At 39.6% G+C, this 22,122-nt stretch overlaps 1 protein-coding gene across 3 annotated transcripts in view; it reads right to left on the reverse strand.

Moving 5' to 3' along the window:
* FGF14 (fibroblast growth factor 14) overlaps positions 1–22,122 on the reverse strand; it is a 626,343-nt gene that overhangs the window by 155,734 nt on the left and 448,487 nt on the right. The window contains exon 1 of one of the 3 annotated variants that reach the window (XM_065895966.1): positions 15,128–15,320. The exons of the other annotated variants lie outside the window; for them this stretch is intronic. Within the exon in view, the coding sequence (XP_065752038.1) occupies positions 15,128–15,320 (193 nt within the window). Of the gene's footprint in view, positions 1–15,127; positions 15,321–22,122 lie in introns of those variants that run through there. 3 annotated transcript variants of the gene reach the window in all.

The following is a 22,122-nucleotide window of genomic DNA, read 5'->3' on the forward strand; positions in this document are numbered from 1 at the left end:
ATTAAGTTGCATGTGATTTGTGCACTTTTCAATGTGCATGTTATACTTCAATAAAATACTTATTTTAGGGAGGGAGATGCAAGAGGGAAGAGATATGGGGACATATGTATATGTATAACTGATTCACTTTGTTATAAAGCAGAAACTAACACACCATTGTAAAGCAATTATACTCCAATAAAGATGTTAAAAAAAACCCTTATTTTAAAATTGAGATACCATTTTGAATGTAAAAACTGCTATAAAATTTATGAATTGAGTTAGATGACATACATATCATCTTCAATCTAAAGGTCATCAAATAAGCCTTTGGAAGTGTTTCACTCTAGGGATTTTTAATGCCTTCTTCTGTAGTGTTATATGAGAAATACAGAGAGGATTTTCTAATCAATAGAAAAACAAATGTGTTTTTGAAAAACAAAAGCTTAAGATGGACAAAAAGGAAGAATCATGGTGTTTCCCAAAAGTTGGGGAAGAACATTCATTCTGTTGGATTGCCTCCTGGATTTTACAGCCTTGCAAAATTCATGAAGCAATAAAAGTGAAGAAAATCTGTCTGGAAAAAAAAAGTGGAGTGGAATTGCCCATAATTAAATAGAAGCATGTAAGAGAAAGAAGAGATGGGAGAAGATGAACTAAAGCTACAATTCTTAGCATCTCCCTCCGACTTCCCAATGGGTAACTTCCAACCCTGGCTAGGAAGAATGTTCTCAAAACTTGCAATTGTTCCCTAGTTGTGAAGAAGGTTCTCTGTACATTTTTCTTATTCATTATGAAGAAACTTCAGGGGAGAAGGCAGCTTTATGATAAAGGAGCAGCCCTCACAGTAGAAATCCAAAAATACAGGGTTTCAATCCTACTACTCCTATAGTATAGACTATATCACCCAGGAAAAATGACTAATATCCGTAAGTTCCCATTGTTTCGCTTAAAATTAGGCATGATGTTGTCTACTTTGAAGAGTGTTTATGAGTTTCAATGTAGAGAATGGTAAAGTTTGATGAGCTAAGATATTGGTTGCCTTATATTTATTAGACGTGCAACAATAGGAGTATCTCAGGTTTAGCAACACCCTTAAATTACCCAAGGCAACAAATGCTTAAAGAGAGCCAGACACTTATAGCCACTCTGCCAGCAGAATACCTGTGAGATAGTACAAAGTCTCAACCTTAAGGATTCTGCTTGCTGACTGAAACTTCTACATTTAGAGGGCTTTCTCTCTCTCTCACTCTCTTTAATCTCTTCTGCCTTTCTGTTCTGTCCTCATTTTTAGCTTCCTGATGGTAATTGTTTAAATTTAAGGCTTTCTTTATGGTGTACAGATGTATTTGAATTAATAGGGTTCATACACTTCTTAAGAATAAACCCAACAGACAAGTATTACAAATTCCATTTTTTATTATGTAGTTTCTTAGCTGCAACTTGAAATCCAATAGTAGGATATGCATGAAGCAAGATGCTTGCAGCCAATATTGATACAGCAGCTATTAAACCAGTATGTTTAATCAAACCATTCATGTAGAATGCACTCTTCAAATGGAATCACCTTGGATACAAGTGCCAATAACCACAGAATAACCAGCTCCCTGAAGAACAAAGGAATCTTCTTGACTTATAATTATTTTCTTCACTAGGAAAATTACTATTTACTGAGATTTTTACCAAAGAATGTTTTTTTTCTCTTCCACTCTGTCATGGTTTTTGAGAATCTTGAAGTTTCACTGGCTGATTGCTAATCAGAAACGCATTAGTCTAACCTACTTTCAAAACCAGCACTTTTGATACAAATCCAATAGCTTTAGTCCTATGTTTGACTAATTCAGCTTCTTAAAATTGAGAACTTCACTGATTTAGTGTTTCTCCCTCTCCTCCAAAGAAAGCTTGCTGCTGCCATCCATTTCAAGTGGTTACCATCCAATGGTCTTATTTTCTCTAGTCCATCCAATGCTACCATGTAGATTACTTTTTCCAGTTTTCTGTTTTGTCTTTTCTTTCTCATTCTCTGTAAAGCGTTCTAGTTGCTATTTAGGGACATGGTATGCTGCTCCGGATGAACGTGTTCAATATTTAAGTTGCAGATCATGGTTGTGGTGTGTGTGTGTGTGTGTGTGTGTGTGTGTGTGTGTGTGAATTTAGTTACACCTTTTTCCTTCCAAGCTTGTCACTGTTTCCCTATTTCCTCATTGAAACTTCATTCTTCTCAAATCGGTTTTGGCTTAGTACCTAGTGTGACTGGGTTTTATCTATCAAAGCTCTAAATTAAAAGAAAAATTCTGGGCAAATGTCAACCCCAGAAAAATATAATGAGGTTTGTTAAGGAAAAACAGAAAAAGATGTCTGAAAAAATTGAGTTCTAGAAGTACTGGGAGGCATTAAGCTGACTTTTAGTAGGGACCTGCGTAGGCTTCTTTTAAATTTTCTGTCTTAATAGTCACAAGTATGAGCACATCAATTTTAAGTGTATGTGTGTGTGTGTATATATATATGTATATATATGTGTATATATATAAATTTAGAATTGAACATACTTAGTACTTTGTTTTTATGCCTCACGTGATATCTGCATCACATAGCATGCTTCGTGTTAACCTTTTATTTACACACAGACACACACATACACACAACATATTTTCTCTCACAATCAGACAAAGAGAAAAGGAGGAAGGTAGGAGGCGTATCTGCAACCGTCTCAAACTCGAACAACAGATAAGATTGTAAATGTTTGGATTATAAGAGGCAAAATAAATATAAGATACATGGATAATTAACCAATTATCTTCAGGCTATGTTTAGTGAACAGGAAACATGGGGCCAAAGCAATTGAGAAAGCACATGGGGTGGGGAAGTGTGAGGGGCTGGGATTCTGGGGCAGGAAGACAGACACTGAGAACAGACCATTGAGAGGACAATTCTGCTCTGTAGATGGCCTTTTAATGTAAATATATCCCTGTGGCAAAGGAACATAGCTCTGTCTTGGTTTTCTAAGGCCTACTATTGGGAGTTTGGGATTGACATGTACTCACTGCTATATTTAAAATAGATAACCAACAAGGACTTACTGTATAGCACAGGGAACTCTGCTCAATATTCTGTAATAACCTAAATGGGAAAAGAATTTGGAAAAGAATAGATACATGTATATGTAATTTTTTTTTTAATTTAAAAAAAAGGTATTCACGCACCCCAATGGTCAGTGCAGCACTATTTACAATAGCCAGGACGTGGCCGCAACCTAAATGTCCATAAGAGGAATGGATAAAGAAGATGTGATACATATATACAATGGAATATTACTCAGCCATAAAAAGAGTGAAATAATGAATGCCATTTGCAGCAACATGGATGGACCTAGAGATTGTCATACTGACTGAAGTAAGTCAGACACAGAAAGACAAATATACAGTATCGCTTATATGTGGAATCTAAAAAAAAAAAAAGGGTACAAATGACCTTATTTACAAAACAGAAGTAGAGTCACAGATATAGAAAACAGACTTATGGTTACCGGGGGAAAGTGGGGGAGGGATAAATTGGGGGATTGGGATTGACATATACACACTACTACATATAAAGTAGATAACTAATAAGAACCTGCTGTATAGCACAGGGAACTCTACTCAATACTCTATAATGACCTATATGGGAAAAGAATCTAAGAAAAAAAAAAGAGTGGATATATGTATATGCATAACTGATTCAGTTTGCTAGACACCTGAAACTAACATAACATTGTAAACCAACAAAAATTTTTCAAAAAAGGTATTCTTCCAAATCACCTTGCCTGGCCTGCTCCTTGCATAGAAGTCTCTGCATATCAGTAGAGTTTGCTCAGCCAGAAAGAGGCAGAGTGAGGCTCTGAGGCCCCAGTGTCTGAGTCCACCACACTCTCCCCATTACCTACCACACCATGGAGAGGGGTGTGATGTGAGGAGCTTAGGGCTGTATACTGGTGGTGGTAAAAATAGTGATGGGAGTGAATGAGAGAGGCAGTGCAGGGGAGATCTGGGGGACTTCCTTGCGTTCACTTTTTAAGAAAAAAATCTATGGGCCTACCTCAGAAGACAACAAAGGGCATTGTGTAGGGGGTAAAAGAAAAAAAGTCACAGCGGTACGATGCCAGCCAACTATGATGACATATTGCAAGGTGCTGTGTTTCCTTTTGAAAAAGTGAACAAATAGGAATATTTATAATTCATGAACTGAGGGAGATTGTTGAAATAATCCCTGGCTGCTAATATCTCAGGGCAAAAGAAAAACCCATGCAGATATGAAAAGTTTACCTCTAGGCTGAGATGTTAGTGTAGATGTTGCCAAAAAGTGCTTATTCTTGTACAATAAGTCTCAGTTTCACTTGACCCTACAACAATGAACCATCCAGACAGTAAAATGATGACAGTCATGGGAATATCTAGATACCAGGGACACCTCTAATGATAAAAATTGCATCAGCTCAGCAGCAGTAGCAGGGGAAGAGGAAACCTGTGCTTATTAACTGCATATTCTTGACACTTCAGCAACTTTTATTACTTTTACAACTTTCCAAAATGCAAAGGCCTTGGGATGAAAAATATAAAAGTCTGACATACATAAAATACTCCAAACCTTACAGGAAAACTTCATCATTGCCACACCATCTGGGATAGCTTACTCCAAAAGGAAAGTCTAAGAGATTACGGAATGAACCCATTACAGCTTAGTGCCCGTTGTCCCAAGCATTGGAGAGAAATGGAAAAGTGGAGACAGAGCTGGGGACACACTTCTGAGTGAGGGTGTTATCCTGTGTGGAATGTCGCTGGTCACAGCGGCTGCTGGAGCACCCAGGAGAGAACACATAAAACCGGTAAGAATGAATAGGGGCAAACACTGTGGTTGACAGTCTAGCCCATCCCAGGGATGGATCCAGAAAGATACTGGAATATAATGCTGAATTCTATTATTATTTAAGATCCACTGAGTTCATTCTAAAAATGTTCACCCTGTATCAGTCAGATCAGCATTCAAATACTACTTCTGCCAAGTACGAGTCTGTGGCAAAATTACTTCACTTTCTCTCATCCGTGAAAATAAAAATAATGCTCCCTATCTCCTGCGATTGGAAGAAGTAAGAGATAAGATATACAACGCCTCTCATCCTAGCAGGTTCAGTGAAGATGTTTGATTACTTTCCCTACAGTCTCCTTTAATGTGTCAGGCATGAAGCCAAGACAGATCCTTCTGTATTGCATAGATTTGTCCAGTCTCTGCATCCCTCCATTCAAGTCCAACCCCACCCCCAGAGAGAAGGTCTTCTCTACGGCAGATGTGTTCAGTCTTCCCTACGGCAAGGTTGGCCTCAGCATGAAAACAGCAGTGATCTCATTTGCCGGAATAAGGATGAGGTAATTATTGAACAATCGAAGCCACAGAAATGATTAAGGTGCTGGTGGCATTTACTTATGCAGAAACATTAATAGAGTTAAACAATTGTAAGCTGGCCAAATGGTAAGGAGGATAAAAAGCCGTGAACAAATATTTAAAGGGCATAATGTAACTCAGGCTAGGCAGGAATTATTTACAGAAATTTAAAGAGCTACAACGAGGCATGTGGTAGAATAAAAAGACATCAGGCAATGAGATTCTGACTATTTTCAAGACCCTTTCAAAATGGAGAGAATTGTTAGATTCTGGAGAAAACAATTGTCCATCAAACATTCAAGATTTCCCTGTGAAAAGATAACATATTCATGTAGTAGCCACTGAACCCAGTAGTTACATATCCCCCTGGAGAAACTAACAAGAAGAGATAATAGAACTCTGTCTATAAAATTATTCCTAAACTCTAATTGCCAAAACTTCACCATTTCCCATACCTTAGATGTCCTCTGTCACTCTAACAGGATATTTTAAAAATTCAAAAATGCAAATGTAAAAAGTTACCCTAACTTTGTCACCAGAGCTAATAGTTATGTATCTATTTTTAATAGAGAGACACATAAGAGAACATATTAGCATTACTTGAAATCAAATATTATCAGTGAAAACATTCCACATACAGAAAATAAATTTTGTTAAATAGCTCTCTTACATTTAGGACTGTTTCTTTCTGTACAGTGCTTGAATTTGAGTGATGTTGAGTGATTTTAGTTTGCCAATTATTATTGACTATGATAGCAATGAAAGAGTTTGAAAAAAGAGTGATTACCTAGTCACAAACCTATATTTGACAATAAAGACAAAAATTTTAAAAACTAACTAACTCTTAGAAAGACCATTCAAATTCTTCTCTGTATTTTGTAGAGGCAAGTCACTCAGGCCCAATACAAATGCATGTGATGAAAAGGATCTTCTCCCAAGTAAGAAAACACCATTGCCTTCTAGTGGTACCTGAGGACCAACTGAGTACCTACAGTGTCTGGCAGGCCATCACGGGGCATGATGGCAATAGTTAACCCATTAACATATTTAGAAATCCAAATATGCCATAACTATGAAAAGATCACATGAATGGCTTTAGTGGTGTAAATGGCATGTTAAAAGTATTTTGATGCTAACTTTACCCACATTATAGTGAAAAATACAAATTTATTGTGTCAGTTGAATTCCAAATGCTGTACCAGTAGGATAAGGACTGAGAAGAAACCCTTGGATTTGACCACTTGCAGGTCCTTGGTGACCTTGACAAGAGCAGCTTATTGGTGGGGACAGAAACCTGATTAGAAAGGGTTCAAGACAGAGTGGGAGGAGGGAAACTGGAGATTTCTTTTTCAAGAAGTTTTGCCAATAAAAGATAATTGGTTTAATAACAAGAGAGGAATGCATAATCAAGAGGAGATTAACTTTTAAGATGAGCTATATTACGGCAGATTTATATGCTGATGAGAATAATACAGCAGGATACAGAAATTATACGATGCAGAAGAGAAAGGGAAATATTGGATTGATGTCCCTGAGTAGGGGAAACGATCTGTTCCTCAATTTGTAGAGGTCTTGACCTTAAATAGGAGCACTAAGAGTTCATTCCCAAGTTCAGTAGGGAAAAGGGGAAAGTGGATAGATCTGCAGATAGGTTTGTAAAAGCAATTGTGGAGTATATGGAAATTTATTTTTGATAATTTCTGTTTTCTCAGAAAAATAGAAGAACATAGTTGACAGTGGGGATAGGGGAGGAGGTATAGATGTCTGAAGAGAAATAAGATAAGAAATATAATCTATTTAAGCGGAAATAGATTTTTTTAAAATGTACCAAGGGCCCACTTGATGTTACTGACTATGGATTTAAAGTAGAACCAAGCCATGCATATGTGTGTTTTTCTTCAGGCAAAATCAGCTGTGTAGGTGGAGGCACAAAGTAGGTGGGCAGTTGGATTAACCAGTTAGTTTTACCACGTAAGCAAAGTAAGAAGAAAAGAAGAGTCAGATAAGCCAATAAAATATCTAAATAACACATAACTAGATTTGTAAGCCTGCCCCAGAAATAAACATTCATCCATGTGCAATCTCTATAAAGTACATAATACAATTTAAAAACAACTTAGCCTTGACTACATTACATTTTTCTGGTATTGGTATTAAGAATAAGATCTAAGAACTCATTGGAAAAGGACTGTGAACCAATGTGTTAACTCAAAAGCAGCATAAAACATACATTATCTAGATTTCTAGCCATCTATAACTTTTATGATTGATTTGTGACTCCATAACCTTGTTGGTTTGCTTCAGTTTATCATGTACAATAAAGCCAATAAGGAATGTAACAACAAGGCTTCCTAACAGAAATAAGAAATGTTGAAAATATATAATCTAAGAAAATTAATGAAAGACCTATCATGGAAGTCACTACATGCTCATGAAAGCCCTCCAAATTAATCCTTTTCAGAATTTCAGGTCAACGCTGCAATTCATTAGGAAGATAACATCAAACATGTGTCACTTCCAAACACTTGTTGGAAAACCAAAGCTACATTCCTATGTCAAAAATGGCTTGGTAAAATACAGCATTTATTTATTTACTCTCTTTCCCCAAATCCCACAAATAAGTCTCTAATTCCAGGCAAACTTTCCTACACCCTCAATTTTAAAGAGTAAATAACACATTATTACATGCATCCAATCAACAGATATATATGGTGAGCATCTACTATGTGCCTTGAAATAATGTGTCTTCCATTAATGTTGATGTCATGAAGAATTGAGAGTGTCAAGTAGTGAGAAGAATAGAGGACTGAAGGACCAATTTGCTTTTGAATTCCGGTTTTATCACTCGCTACGTGTAAATCTTTTGGCAAAACTCAAATTTTTTGAGTGTTAGTTTCCTTTGCTATGAAATGGTGATGAATCTCAACTAATTGAAGTAACGAAATAAAATATGTGGCAATTGAGAATTGGCACTGGTTAAGAGTAGGGACCCTGGAGTCAGCCTGGAACCTGGCTTTTAAAACCAGCTCCACTCTTTAATGTTATGTAAACTTGGACAATTTACTCATTCTTTTCTTTGGTTTTTAGATACCTTATTTATAAAATGGATAGATGGGTAATATTTTAGTGTATCATCAATTAATGCATAATGTAGCATACCTACTACATAAGCTTGTTGTGAGGATGAAACAGAACTCAAGAGCACAGTGCCTGAGTCAGTTATAGCCGTTGCCATGTGCACACTGATCTCAACTGCCACTCTATGCTGTTACTTGTAAATCCTGAGAAATACAGGATTTTTCATTCATTCAGTAAATGCGGTGGAGTGTTATCTTTATGCCAGGCACTGGTGAGACACTGACTTTTAAGTGGCTGTCCCCCATCATCATACCATATGCGTCCCTATTAAACCTGATACCAAAGAACTATAAAAGCACAGGGTGAAACACATATTCCACAAAAAATATTTCACACAATACAGCTTTATGAAAATAACCTTTTCTTTCCTGAATGACAAAGTGGTAACTATCATAAAATGGTTTCTATAAAAGGTGGCTAGATTCCTACTACCATGCCGTACTGCTAGCCTTCACCCCCAGGAAACAGTGAATGGTGATATATTCATTATTAGATAAAACTACTAAATTATAGTAATTTCTTAAAATGAATGCTGGAATCATTACAGATAAAATTACTAAATTAGTTTTCTGTTCATGTCAACACAGTGCAGTTGACTTTAAATTGCATCAACCCCCCTAAAACGGTCTCTTATATGCTTGAGTTTACCATTATGTTTTTGGTTTTTGGTTGGTTTTTTTGTTTGTTTTTAGGCCTTGAGTGCCAAAATGACAATATTTAAAACATCACACACAATTTGTATTATCTAAATATCATAGCCCTTTGTGGCTAAAATTTCTCACCATTTGGAGAGGAATTAATATACAGTTTACCTAGAAAGAAACCTAGATTTTGGAACTAAGTGATAAATCAGATTGAAAAATACTTCATCTACCTTTCCCTTTCAATTTCTGCCATTATTTTTAAATGAGTAAATAAAATTTAGAAGATATCATTTTACATTGAAGAGAGCGGAGGTTTCTATTTTAAAATAATTTTCTTATAGTAACATTATATAGACTAAAATTATTAACAGACAAACAGAATTTGGGAGGTAAATGTAGAAGAGTTGTACTAATAATTATAGTAATTTGAAATATAAAGTGAAATCTGTAACTGATAACAGTAACCTAGTGGGGGGTCTGAGAGGAATTGTTGCTTCCGAAATCTTATATAAAGAAATGTCAAAGGATTTCTTCACCAGTTAATAGTACTGACCATTTTCTCAATATATGTAAACTCATCTCAATCAACGAATCTAACTTAACCCAAAGCAAACCATCTTACTTAACCTTACTTGCATCGTACCTGACCTACTATGCTATCTTACACCTTTCATATCCACCACTTAATGTATTGCACCATAGTGGTATTATCCTTTTTCAGAAGCCTATAGCGAATGCAGAATGTTTGAAAGCATAACAATTAAGCCACAGAAAAAATATATAACGAAGCAAGGTTAATGCTTTTTTTAAAAATCTTTAAAATTGTTTTATGTACCAAGTCAGTAATATGCCCATAATATCTCTTACTTAGAAACCCTACATTTGACAAAATAGCCCCTTGTTAAAAAAATGAGACAGTTCAGATTAGAAAAACTATAGTTTTGTCTTGCCTTAATAAACCTAACAAATAATAAAACTCCGATTATCAAAAAGTTAGCAACAGGTATTATCAAAAGATAGGTAGGAAGACTCCCACAGACATCACCCTAAAAAAGCAAAAAAAAATACACTTCTGAAAAGAAAAGGAAGATGATCTTCTGGGAGAAAAATACCCTCTTGTTTTATTTTGACCTAGAGAGCCCAAATAAGCAGGCAGTCTTTGCATTTTCAATGGTGATGGCTCAGAAGCAGTAGCACAAGAATGGTGGACTTTCGATAACTCTTGGCTGTTGATGTTGCATGCATGTTGAGCATGGCTTTCCTTAAACAGTACCTTGTAAGAAGGAAGACCACTTCTCTTTTATTAGGATAGCTGATGAGTTTCATTATCACAGAGGAACAAAATAAATATATATAGGCATATATATATATTTCTGCCTTTTATACAAAAGAGTAAGTTGAAAACAATTTTTACGCAGCTCATTTTTCAGTCCTTGTTTCTTATGACATCTGTAATTTATTCTAATTAAATGTGTCAGTAAGAAACCCACAAAACTATTGAGTAAACATACATGACATATGATACCATGGCTCCTATGACAGTAGCCAAAAAAAGAATAGATTTCAAAACACAATTGCATTAGCTATACCAAAGATTTTGAAAGGTTATTATCCTATAAAAATGAAAGATCTTGTTTGGTTTAAAAGCTAATAACAAAAATGCAACACTTTTAGGATAAAATGTTCATATACATCATTGCACGTAGGTTCTATTTCAGTTTTCTTTTTTTCTTGTTGAGATTCCAAATAATAAAACTGTTTGCAAATTTTTGGTTTCCTTGTACCTTCTTATTTCTTTCGCTAAATTAACAGTTATTCTAAGTATCTATTTTCATACATTAAGCCTTAGAGTGAGGTTGGTTATATTCTTGTATTCTTGAGAGTAACTCACAAATATGTAGTCACATTCCAAACCTTGAAAAAAGGGATAGATTATATTGTGTATATTTAGGGAAAGTAAAAAAGATATAAAATTATGAAAAGTATATTTACTTCTAAAATGATCTAGTTAGAGCACTTTGGTTCAGAGACACTTTTTCAGCTTTGGAGATGTTGACATTCCTTATTTCACTTCAATCTGAGGGCAGTGACAAGTACCCAGGGCATGGCAGACACTCTGTCAAGATGTGAGAGCCTATGAGTGCAGAAAACAGAGACGCTGCTCCCAACTACAATCTACTGAATATGTGTGCGAATTAATTATTATTGGGCATAAACAACAATCATGAGGTATAAAATGGAGAATTATTTTTACTTCTCTGCAATGAGGGAAGACTTCTCAGAGGAGTTGGCACTTTTTTTCAAGCTTCAAGAAATGGGGATAATTTCAACAGGTGAAGAGAGAAGAAAGAAGAATCTATACACGGAGTGAAGCACAAACAAAAGCACAGGGATTTGAAACCATGTGGTTGAATTTTGTGGGGGTTTTTGGTTTTGTTTTTTAAAGACCAAGTCTTTTATTTTATATTTTAAAGATTTCTTTCTGATGTGGACCATTTTTAAAGTCTTTATTGAATTTGTTACCATATTGCTTCTGTTTTATGTTTCGGTTTTTTGGCTGTGAGGCATGTGGGATCTTAGCTCCCCCACCAGGGATCGAACCCGCACCCCCTGCATTGGAAGGCGAAGTCTTAACTATTGGACTGCCAGGGAAGTCCCTGGTTGAACTTTGAATGATGTTTGGAGTCTAAGGAGTGAGAGGAAGAGTAGAGGAAGATAAATCTGGAAAGGTAAGATAAAATGTGATGCTCACCACGACCACTAAGCCATCTTGCAAATTTCTGTCCTTTACAGATACAAAAGCCATCCTTTTATGGGGGTAGGAGGTGGTCAGAGTTGGGGGGTAAGGTTTGACCAAAAGGGATAAATAAATATGTCATACTCTTTATATTAAATTACTACTTAAAGGAGGATTAAAAAGAAAAAATCCCTACATTTAAGAAATGTATACTACTCTTTCCCAAAAGACAAAATATCGAGCTATTGCTTATTTTGTTGGCAAACATGTCAAATATATTTGTATTTCCTTGTCAAAATGCAAACTGCAGACAACATAGACATAATATAAAATGACAGTGTACTTAAAGTTTCTACGCCTCCCTTGTTTCTCCCAACAGGCTAAGGTTATTCCCACCTCAGGGGCTTCACACACATTGTTCTTCAAACCTCTGCATCCTTCTCAGATGTCAGCATTCAACCTGTAGTAGCTCTTGGAGTGGCCACCCTGCCTACTTGATCTAATTAGGTCCCCCTTCCTACCCACCCTCACCCCCCCACCCCTGTGGTTCTCTACCTCAGCCCTCTATGTGCTTTTTGGGACTTTGACTTTTGTAATTCATATTAACTTGTTCCTTGCCATATGCAGTGACTTTCTACCCCATGTCTGTAAGCTCCATGATGGAGGGAGATTCGTCTGTTCTTTTCAACACTCCACATATAATACCTGGAACAGGACCTGACATATTACAAAGATTCAATAACTATTTGTCAAATTAATAATTTTCAAATACAAAGATATATGGAATTGTCATACCTAAAAGTTATATCTTGAAATGAACAAATCAGACTTTTAAAATTTCCTGGGGTCTTTCCCTAAATATACACAATATAATCTATCCCTTTTTTCAGGGATTGGAACGTGACTACATATTTGTGAGTTACTCTCAAGAATGCAAGAATGCAAGTTCTTATGCAAAGAGTGAGTATAGGAGGAAAAGGAAAATATGCTTATGCTTAAAAAATGTTTCCTAAAAGAATATTTAATTAAATAATAAAATAATTATGTATAGTTATATTTAATAATATATTGTAAAATCATGTAATTATACATCAATATATGATTTACATAACATAGTTTTAGTATTTTTTTGGCTTAAATTAATAATTCCTTTCTGATACTCAAGGGATATATCTATATTTTTCTTCACTAAAGAATATATTTCTTGATATATAAGATATATGAGAAGGATAAAAGGAAAGGTTTTGATGAGATTTCCTCTGGCTTATCTTCTTTTCCATTCTCCCACCAAAAATAAGGTAGCAGAAGTGACTTCAAATATATCACCTCAAACTCATGAATGTCAAGAGAACAGTCAGGGTTGCAAATGTTGAAATAGACTATCAGAGAGCTCAGATGCCTTTCTTTATCTGGTAAAAAGTTAAAATTCATCCCCATCTTAAAATTCACAAGTGTAAAGCAAACCCTCCTCCATCACCCAATATGACACAGAACATTTATTGTTCATATTTATAAAATAATCTACTGGTTTATATTTAAAGAATATGCACTAAGTTTTAATCATCATTTATATTAAACAGTCCTATCTAGAAAAAAATATGTTTCTTTACTTCAAATACATGGCAACACTGGAGCTCTACCTGGTGAAAACTGTGTTCTAAAAGATAATCAGATGAAATTAGGGGAGAAGCAAATATGTTAAGTCATAATAATGTGACCCTCCATGTGTCAACGATGTTTAAAACAGTTGAGTTGGTCTTATAATACCAAGGTTTGCTGGATCATCCTCTAGGCTAAAGTGTAAAATTAAAGTCCATTTTTCTTAATAGCTTCTACACTGGTCTGAAAATATTGTCTCCGAAGTCTTTATCATGAAGTTCCTTCTTTTATAGCTATATAATTTATCTACCTTAAAAATGCCATTCTGATTTCCCTCAGATGTTTGCCTTCTAAGCTAGATTCTAAGAGCAAGTAACTGCAATTTCTAACTGTGACAATGAGCGATTAAAAAAAAAATTAGTTCTAGTCTTTGTTTAAAGAAGCATTGAAACTTTCGGTCGTAAATCTGCAATTGTGTGGGGGACACATACACACATTCACACAGATACACACGTACAGCATATGCTTCTCTCACACATCTCTGGAACAACAGGGAACTTAAAATAAATACAGCTGGGCACCAGGAATACAATGTGCTGGGCAAACATATACTCCTATTAACGTAAATATATTCTTCAGTGTTTCCTGCCGGGCCCACTTAGTAATGAAAAGCAAGCAATCCCCATTTCTCCCACAAAACACCCCACATGCTCTCCAAACAACCACCCCTAGCAACTGGATGTGGAGAGGAACGGAAAGGAACAAAAGGCGCTGGGCTCCAGCTCAGGAGTGAGTCGCCTTCTCAGACCCTGGCATTTTAAAGGCAGCAACAGAAGGTCATGCTGGGCATTAGCTATGTCTCAAAAAATATGTATAGTAAGGCAACTATTAGAGTCATCCGTATGTAGTAACTGCTTCTTTGGCCTCACGTAATTCGCGAGTCCTTGAATCGAAACTACCACGTAGAAGGGACGTCTGCCAAACCCCCAATGGGGACTCGTTCTCCGCCCTCTGCGCCCCTCTCCTCATCCCAAGATGCGACCCAAGGGCTTCAGAGTGACCCGTGCTGCCCACGAAGCAGCCTTCCAGTAAATCTCCTGAACTGGCTCTCAGCTCCAACACACCCTCGGCTCGCTTCTCTTTACCCCAGCCCCTGCTGAGCGCAAGGCGGGGACCAGCCCCTCTGCCAAGGTCCGGGAGCCGAGGGGGCTCCAGGAGACCCGGGAGGCCAGACCCAGAAATTCCCGGCATCTCCAACCGGGCTGGAAGCAGCCGGCGCGACCCCGAGGGGGGCCAAGACCCTCAGGGCAGAAAGAGGTTTTCCCTGGGAGCCGGCCCGCGTCGGACTCGGAGGGCGAGAGGCAGCGGCGGGAGCGGGCCAACCTGCCGGCGCCTGGCGGCTTGAGTTTTCAGTGGCTACAGGTTGCCTGGGAGCAGATGCCCAGCTCCCGAGGGCGGCAGGCGCTCGGAGCGCTCGGGAGCGAGACTTGTGTTGGGGGAGGGGGGGGGGGGGGGTGAGAGACGGAGGGAGGCAGGGAAGCCCGAAAAGGCCCCACGCAGGCGGGGACAGGGGATAGATCCGAGGGCGCGCCTCCCAACCGGGACCCGCACAGACCTTGGCGCCGCAACCTTCGCTTCTTGCGGCCGAAGATGCGCACTTTGGAGAAGATGTCCACCAGGTTGCCGTTGCAGAGCCCGCGGTTCCTGCTGGGACTGCTCCGCCTCCTGCCGGCGGACGGCCGGTCCCAGTGCTGCTCCCGCGCCTGCCGCTTCTGGCGGATCAAGCCGCTGGCGATGGCCGCGGCCATGGTGGCCCCGGGACCGGGTCCGGAGGAGGGCGGGGCCGAGGGGAGGGAGCTGGGGACACAGAGCGGGAAGGGCCGGCAAGGAGGGCAGGCCGGAGGGCCGGGGCCGGGGGCTGGGAGCGCTCAGTCCCGCCTGGGACCCATCGCCCTCTCCGCGGAGCGCGGGGCCGGGCCCGCAAATGCGCCCAGGGCGCGGCGGGGCGAACGCCGGGAGCCCGAGGTCGTGCCCGCCGCCGCCGCCGCCGCCGCGTCGGAGCCGGGACTGGGGCCGGGGCCGGGGCCGCGGGCGCCGCCGCTCGCGCCGCCTTCCTGCCCGGCCCGCCTCCCGGGCGGGAGGTCGAGCCGGTTGCCTTCTTCCCGGGCAAGGGATGGAGGGCAGGTGCCGGCCGGGTCCCGCGCGTTGGTCCGCCCAGAGCGCGCTGGGCAGGACTCAGAGCCGGACTCGAGCGGCCCCCCGGCCCGTGCCGCCGCTGCCGCCCGCTCTCGGAGTCCACCGGTGATCGTCAAGTGCCTTGGAGATCAGCATCTGGAGAGCGCAATCTTCTCCCCGGAGATCTCAAATCAGAGCGCTTCGTTCCCAGCCCGCTACACTCCCCTCCCGTCCCCCTCCTAGGCCAGTCTTCTGAAGGAAAGAAAAAGGTATATATATAATAAGGACTTTAAAAAATATTAGTAATACTGTAAAAGAAAGCCAAAACGGATGGCAGGGGGTGGGGTGCTGAAAGGCTAAGCCAAAGCGGGTGGAATTGAAGGAATTATCAGTGCGCTTTTTCTTGGATGAAACTCGCAGGTCTCCGAGGCTTCCGAGGCTTAGCGAGGGCTTCTGGATCTTTACGTGCCTCCTGGTCCACAGAAACTCTCAGCCGTGGTTGGAACGCAAGGTGGTTTCCGCCCTCCCCGCTAATCCCTTCAGCACCAGAGCCTCTCCAGCCCGGGAAGGAGGAGGGGGCGGGGGGGAGGGAGGAGAGTGTGTCCCGAGGAGGGAGGCGCCTCCACTCCCTACCTAATCCACCCAAACTTGCTGGACTCTCCCTTCTGCTCCCAGGAAAAGCAGGCTTGTCGTGTTGAAACCGTAGCAGAGCAAGAAGGAGGGAGGAGGGAAGGGGACAAGACGTGGAGAGGTGGTGCGGAAAGACCCCCTTCCCAAATTTGCTCTCTAGCACTTGGAGGAAGAGATGGCAGCAGCTGTAGCTGCTGCAGAACAGCAGCGGGAACGGAATGTTGAAGAAGCTACCACAGAATATTAAGGGCGGGCGGGGTGTCACAGTATTCCAGCGACAACAGAAAGCAGCCAGACTGAGGGACACTCCAGTTTGAGCTGCCGTCTTTGGCGTCCCTGGGTAGGGAGCCAGGGAGCAAAGCATATGAACTATGTCTGAAATTCAAATACAACAGCTGCTGCCTCTTCTCCTTGACTTCCTGTCTGTGTCCTGGCAGCATTCTGTCATGGATAACCAAAAACATGAAGGTCCAGGAGGAGGGGAACCAGTGCAGAGCACCCTAGAAAAGGAGGTTGGGAGAGAAACAATGCGTGCTTGGATGAATACAGATCCTTGGTTCCTAGGACACACTCCGAGCCACAGAACTATGAGTAGCTTTTGCTCCTATGGCTTCTTACCGTTTCCTCTTCCCTTTAGACTGTTTGCTTATCATTCCAAGAGGTAAAGAAAAGAAACGCACAAACTACACTTCTCGCAATCCAGTGTGAAGAATGGAGGAAAGAAAACTCATCTGATAATTGGTACTTGTAACAATCACTTTTCTGGTGACCGCTTTAGAGCTGGAGAGACACACTCGGAAGGCAGCCCTGGGAGCAGTTCTGAACCAACACCCACTTTCTCTTTGCCTCAGGAATAGGCAGTAAAGTACTACAGAGACTTGCAACCAGGCAAGTGGGAGAAGTTCAGACAAGGGCTGATTACAGGGAGGCTAGACACCTTCTGCTCTAGGGAACTTATCCACAGTCTCTCCAAGGAAGCAATTACTGCTCAGCTGTTTTTCACTGTATTTACCAATAAGCCTCTCTTGGGGAAGAGAATTTCATCTAAGAGGAGTGTGTAGATTTGGGTCCAATGCAGATATCACTGGATTTAGGATAATGTATATACTATTTAACATTAAAGAACATACTCTGTAGGCTTATTTTCCCCACCTTACCATGTTTTATATACATGAAATCTCTATATATGTAATAACTACGATTACTAAAAGGAATATGCATGAGTAATTTTCCCAGGAATTTGCAATCCTTAATCTCCTGTGAGATAGAAAAAGTGAAGAAAAAAGGGTGTGTTAACTATTTTGCTCCATGTCTACCTTTTTTTTTCTCTCTTTTACATGTCTTTGTTCTTACATGTTTACTAAGTGTATTTAGTTTTGCCATGTTCTTGCTTTAAAAGGGAAGGACATTTGCAGAGATGGATACATCTAATAAAAGGCTATTCAAGTGTTTCTTTTAAGAAATTCACCGAAATAAGTCGTATTGAACAGAAATGGTAGCTACTCCTACCTTCCATTATTGAAGAGTGGCTATCTGGACATTTCAGACAGTACAGATTGGAATTTCCGAACGACTTTACAATTAAAGCAAACATATTTACCTAAAGCTAGTAATGAGTTTTTCAAAGAAGCAAAATGTTAAGTATAGTGACCTTTTCAATCTAGTACAACTGCCCCAAATTACATAACCTAGTTAGCTTCTTTTTTTTTTAATCCTCGTGATATACATGTGTAGTATAATAATTTGAACAGAGTGAGATTAAGCTGCTTCTTATTATAGCTGTGTTAATTCTTTTCTTTCCGGGCATTTTCTTACAATTCAGGGTTCTCCCCAATTTCTTGGATTGTATAATCCAAGGGAAGGTCGGTTTTTTGTCTCCTTCCGACCCCTCCCTTCAATGCCCAGCTGCGGTTCAGCACCGCGGACAAGGATCCGGCCACAGCCAGGGCGCGCGGAGAGCAAGCAGGTTCCCCTGAGCGTGGGCGCGCTGCTGGTTTCGAGAGGCTCCGATACTCTCTGCCCTTAAAAGCAGCTTTCCGCTGCCCAGCCCAAGCCACCCAAGGCGGAAAGGAAATTAATCCTCACGGCTTCCACTGGCATTAGTAACCCACATTGGAGCATGAAGCTTTTCAGCTTTTTGAGAACCAAGAAATACTCTCTCCTGATTTATTCCAACGCCTGGCGCAGCGCCTGAAACAGCGGACTCCTCAGTCCCGGGGCGTCTACTCAAAGTGTGAATTTCACAAGCCTTAAACGCTTCTATCTTAGGTGGTTTCTGGTTTTAAGGGAGCATGGGGTGGGGGGCAGCACTTGGGCTAATCAAGGTCTTTTAGCTTCATCTCTGCGTTTTCCTTTTACCTCCCCCAAACGCTGTTTAGTTGTTTACAGATAGAGGTAAGTGAAAGAAAACGCAAGAGAGCCATCTGCTGTCTTAAGCTGTGATAAAAGCGTGTGCAAAAAACCAGAGTGAAAACCGTTCAGGGCGGGTGAACCGAAATCCATACCTTGCTGTAATTCAGAAAATAATGTTACACTCATGAGAACCGCCTCGGTGTCGTTCATTTCAGCTTTGAATGTACAAAAACAAACAATATAGTACTGATCAGGTAGAGTGGCTCCTGACCAACCTGTTAGGCGTCTGAACTCTGATTTCTGACAGTCTCGTTCATTTCTGGATTTTGCTCCATCCTGGCTGTATAATGACCTCCAGTGAGTTGCTTCAGTTTCTCTCAGCCTCAATTTCCTCACCCTAAAACTGAGATGATAATAAAATCTCCTTTTTAATTCTTGTGAGGTTAAATTTAGTAATGTAAAGATCCTTGTCCATTGTCTGGTACATCCTCAGTGCTTAAAAATGACAGCTATTATTGTCATGATGTCCCAGATCACTCATTTCTATCTCGGAAATTCTTTTCCAATTTCCATGTCTTTTTCAAGATCAAAATGTATGTATTCCCATGTATATTTCCTCACCTCCGAACTGGGTACTTGAAAAGATTTTAAGTAATTAGAAATGTAAAAATTATTTTTTTAAATAAAGAAGCCCAAGGTCAAACTTTGGTTCATAATTGACTAAATTTGTGAACTTAGCTCTGTAAGGCTCTTTCCCTACTCACTGAATAGAGATAATAAAAACATTTCCCTCCCTCACAGAGATTAATATGTGTGCCTATGAGAAAAGAGTTCTAAAACTGTAAAGTACCACACAAGCATTAGTTCATTAGAAGCTGATTATTCAACTACTTCCCTGTGCTCGCAACGTCTCCAGAAGATGCCATGCTCCCTTTGGCCCCTCTACTTTCCATATGTTTTTCCTTCTACCTGGGACACTTTTACTGCCTCTTGCCCACACTCCCCTCAGTAATATAAAACAGTAGCTAAAATCACAATTGGAGTAAAGCAATCATAGGCTTGACTGTGCATCCTTGAGCAATTCATCTAAACCTCTCTAAGTTTCTATTTCTTCTTCTCTGTAAAATGGTCACAATAATGCAATAAGGTTATTATGAGGATTAAATAAGAACATGTATATAAAACACAGCAGTGCCTGCCAAATAGTGCAAATTCAATAAATGATAGCTACTGGTAATCATTTAACTCATCACTCAGGTCTTCATTTCTTCAATGACCAAGTCCTACATTGACACTTCTATGAAGATGTCTAGTAGGCATCTCGGGCTTAACATGGCCAAGATTAAACTCTCTTTCTTCTTTCTCAAACCTGCTTTCCAATCTGCCCCATCTCTGGAATGACATTTCCATTCTTCTTCTTCCCCCGGCCCCAAAACTTGGGCATCAAACTAATCTCATTTCTTTCTTTAGTACCTCTTATGTAATTCCTCAACAAAATGTATTCATTCTACCTTCAAAATAGATCTACCATAAGATCACTTCCCACTATATGCACTGCTACCCACCACCATGATCTTTTGGACTATTACAATAGCAGCCTGATTGGTCCCTTGGGATTCACCCTTGATCTTCTTTGATATGCCTTCAACACTGTGACCAAAGTGTTAAAGGTATAAATCAGACTATATTACGCCTCTATTCAAAATCCTACACCTCAGTAAAAACCAAAGTCCTCACAGTGCCTACAAATCATGCTCCATGTGATTTGTATCTCTCATCTACCTTCATTTGTTATCTGACACCATCTCTGCTTCTCTCTCTTCATTCACCAGTTGCCTTCCTCAACCTACCTGGCACGTTGCTATGGCAGGACTTCTGTGCTTGCTCTTCCATCTGACTCTCTCACCTCCTGCAAAATCTTTGCTCACTTATTATCATCCCAGTTGAGATCTTCTCTTACAAATCTAGCTAAAATAGCAACCTCCAAACACAGTCAATCCCTTCTTCTTTCCCTGATTTAAGGTTCTGCATAGCAGTCACAACTTTTAAAACTTCTATGTGTTTTTATATATGTATTTTAATATGTATCTTATTTATTTGGACTATCCTGCTCTTTTAAAACACAAGCCTAAGAGGGAACATATTTTGTGTCTCATTTGTTGACTGCCACATATCCAGTTCTTAAAATGGGGCAAGGCAGAGTAGGGGCTTAAAGAATTAAGAAGTTGGATACAAAGACAGCCAAACAGTTAACACCAAATATGAGGAACAGAAAATGTTGCTTAGTCCAGTCTGTCAAGGATAAATTACCCCATGGTGCTTGATCTCTTTAAGAGAAGAAAGAAATCTAAAATTCTATTTGGAATATACACAATCTCAACCCCGTAAATAGGATATACAGAGAGTCCTCTAGACTTCGCTTGATCATTTAGGCTCAACTTAACATGACATGTAATTTTTTTTAAACCAAAGCATTAGCAAAATATTTAATATGAAAAATCCACGACAATTCTATGTTAGATATTGGGTTGGCCAAAAAGTCCGTTCGGGTTTTTGTAAGCTGGTATGTGAAACCCGAACGGACTTTTTGGCCAACCCAATATAATCATATATTTATATACGATTTAAAATACCATTTCAATTATTTAAGACCTCAACCTTCAAGTAAGTTAATGTCCCAACAAGAACAATGACATTTATATTGTGGCTTCCTAATACAAGTTGTTCATTATCACAACCTTCCCGAATCACCATTCTATATCCCTAAGAGGACATGTAGTCTGAGTTCTGAGTTCCAACAGTGATTTGGGGCTTACTGAAGGTTGCGAGACTGACTTCACTTGGATTGTAGAGGACAATGCTACTGATCTTTGTGACTCATCCCGCCCCCCAATACACATCCTGTTTTCTCCCTTGCTTTCAGGCTGCCAATTGACAATATGCCCCCTCTTCAAATTTGTTACATTGAATCCATCATTGGAAACTAGATGAACATATTTGATCATCTATAAATACAAAAGTAAATAAAGCCTAAGGGAGGAGAATATATAGACAAGAAACAGTCTTATTGATACTGATTTCATTATTTAAAGAGCCTTTTCCCCTTGCCTTCTGCAATTTTGTTATATTCTAGTTTATTTTATTGAGTAGGCTGCTTAAATTCCAAATATGTAAGTTTTTGTATGGTTTACTAAAAACAAGTGCATTACTTCAACTTCAAATAAACAAAAAACTCTAAAGAACATATTCTGTGATACTGATGTCATTACTAAATGTTAACACTTCTTATTTTCACAAAGTAACAGTCTACCTATGTTTCTTCATATATGTCATTGCCACAGCCATTATTTCAATGTAACCAAATTCATCGGATCTAAGAACGCATTGACTTTAAGATGCATCATTTAGCTACAAAGGAAAAAAACATTTTGTTCAACTATGTCACATCACAGA

The sequence above is a fragment of the Phocoena phocoena genome, chromosome 18 (assembly GCF_963924675.1).
Source record: "Phocoena phocoena chromosome 18, mPhoPho1.1, whole genome shotgun sequence".
Taxonomy (NCBI): Eukaryota; Metazoa; Chordata; class Mammalia; order Artiodactyla; family Phocoenidae; genus Phocoena; species Phocoena phocoena.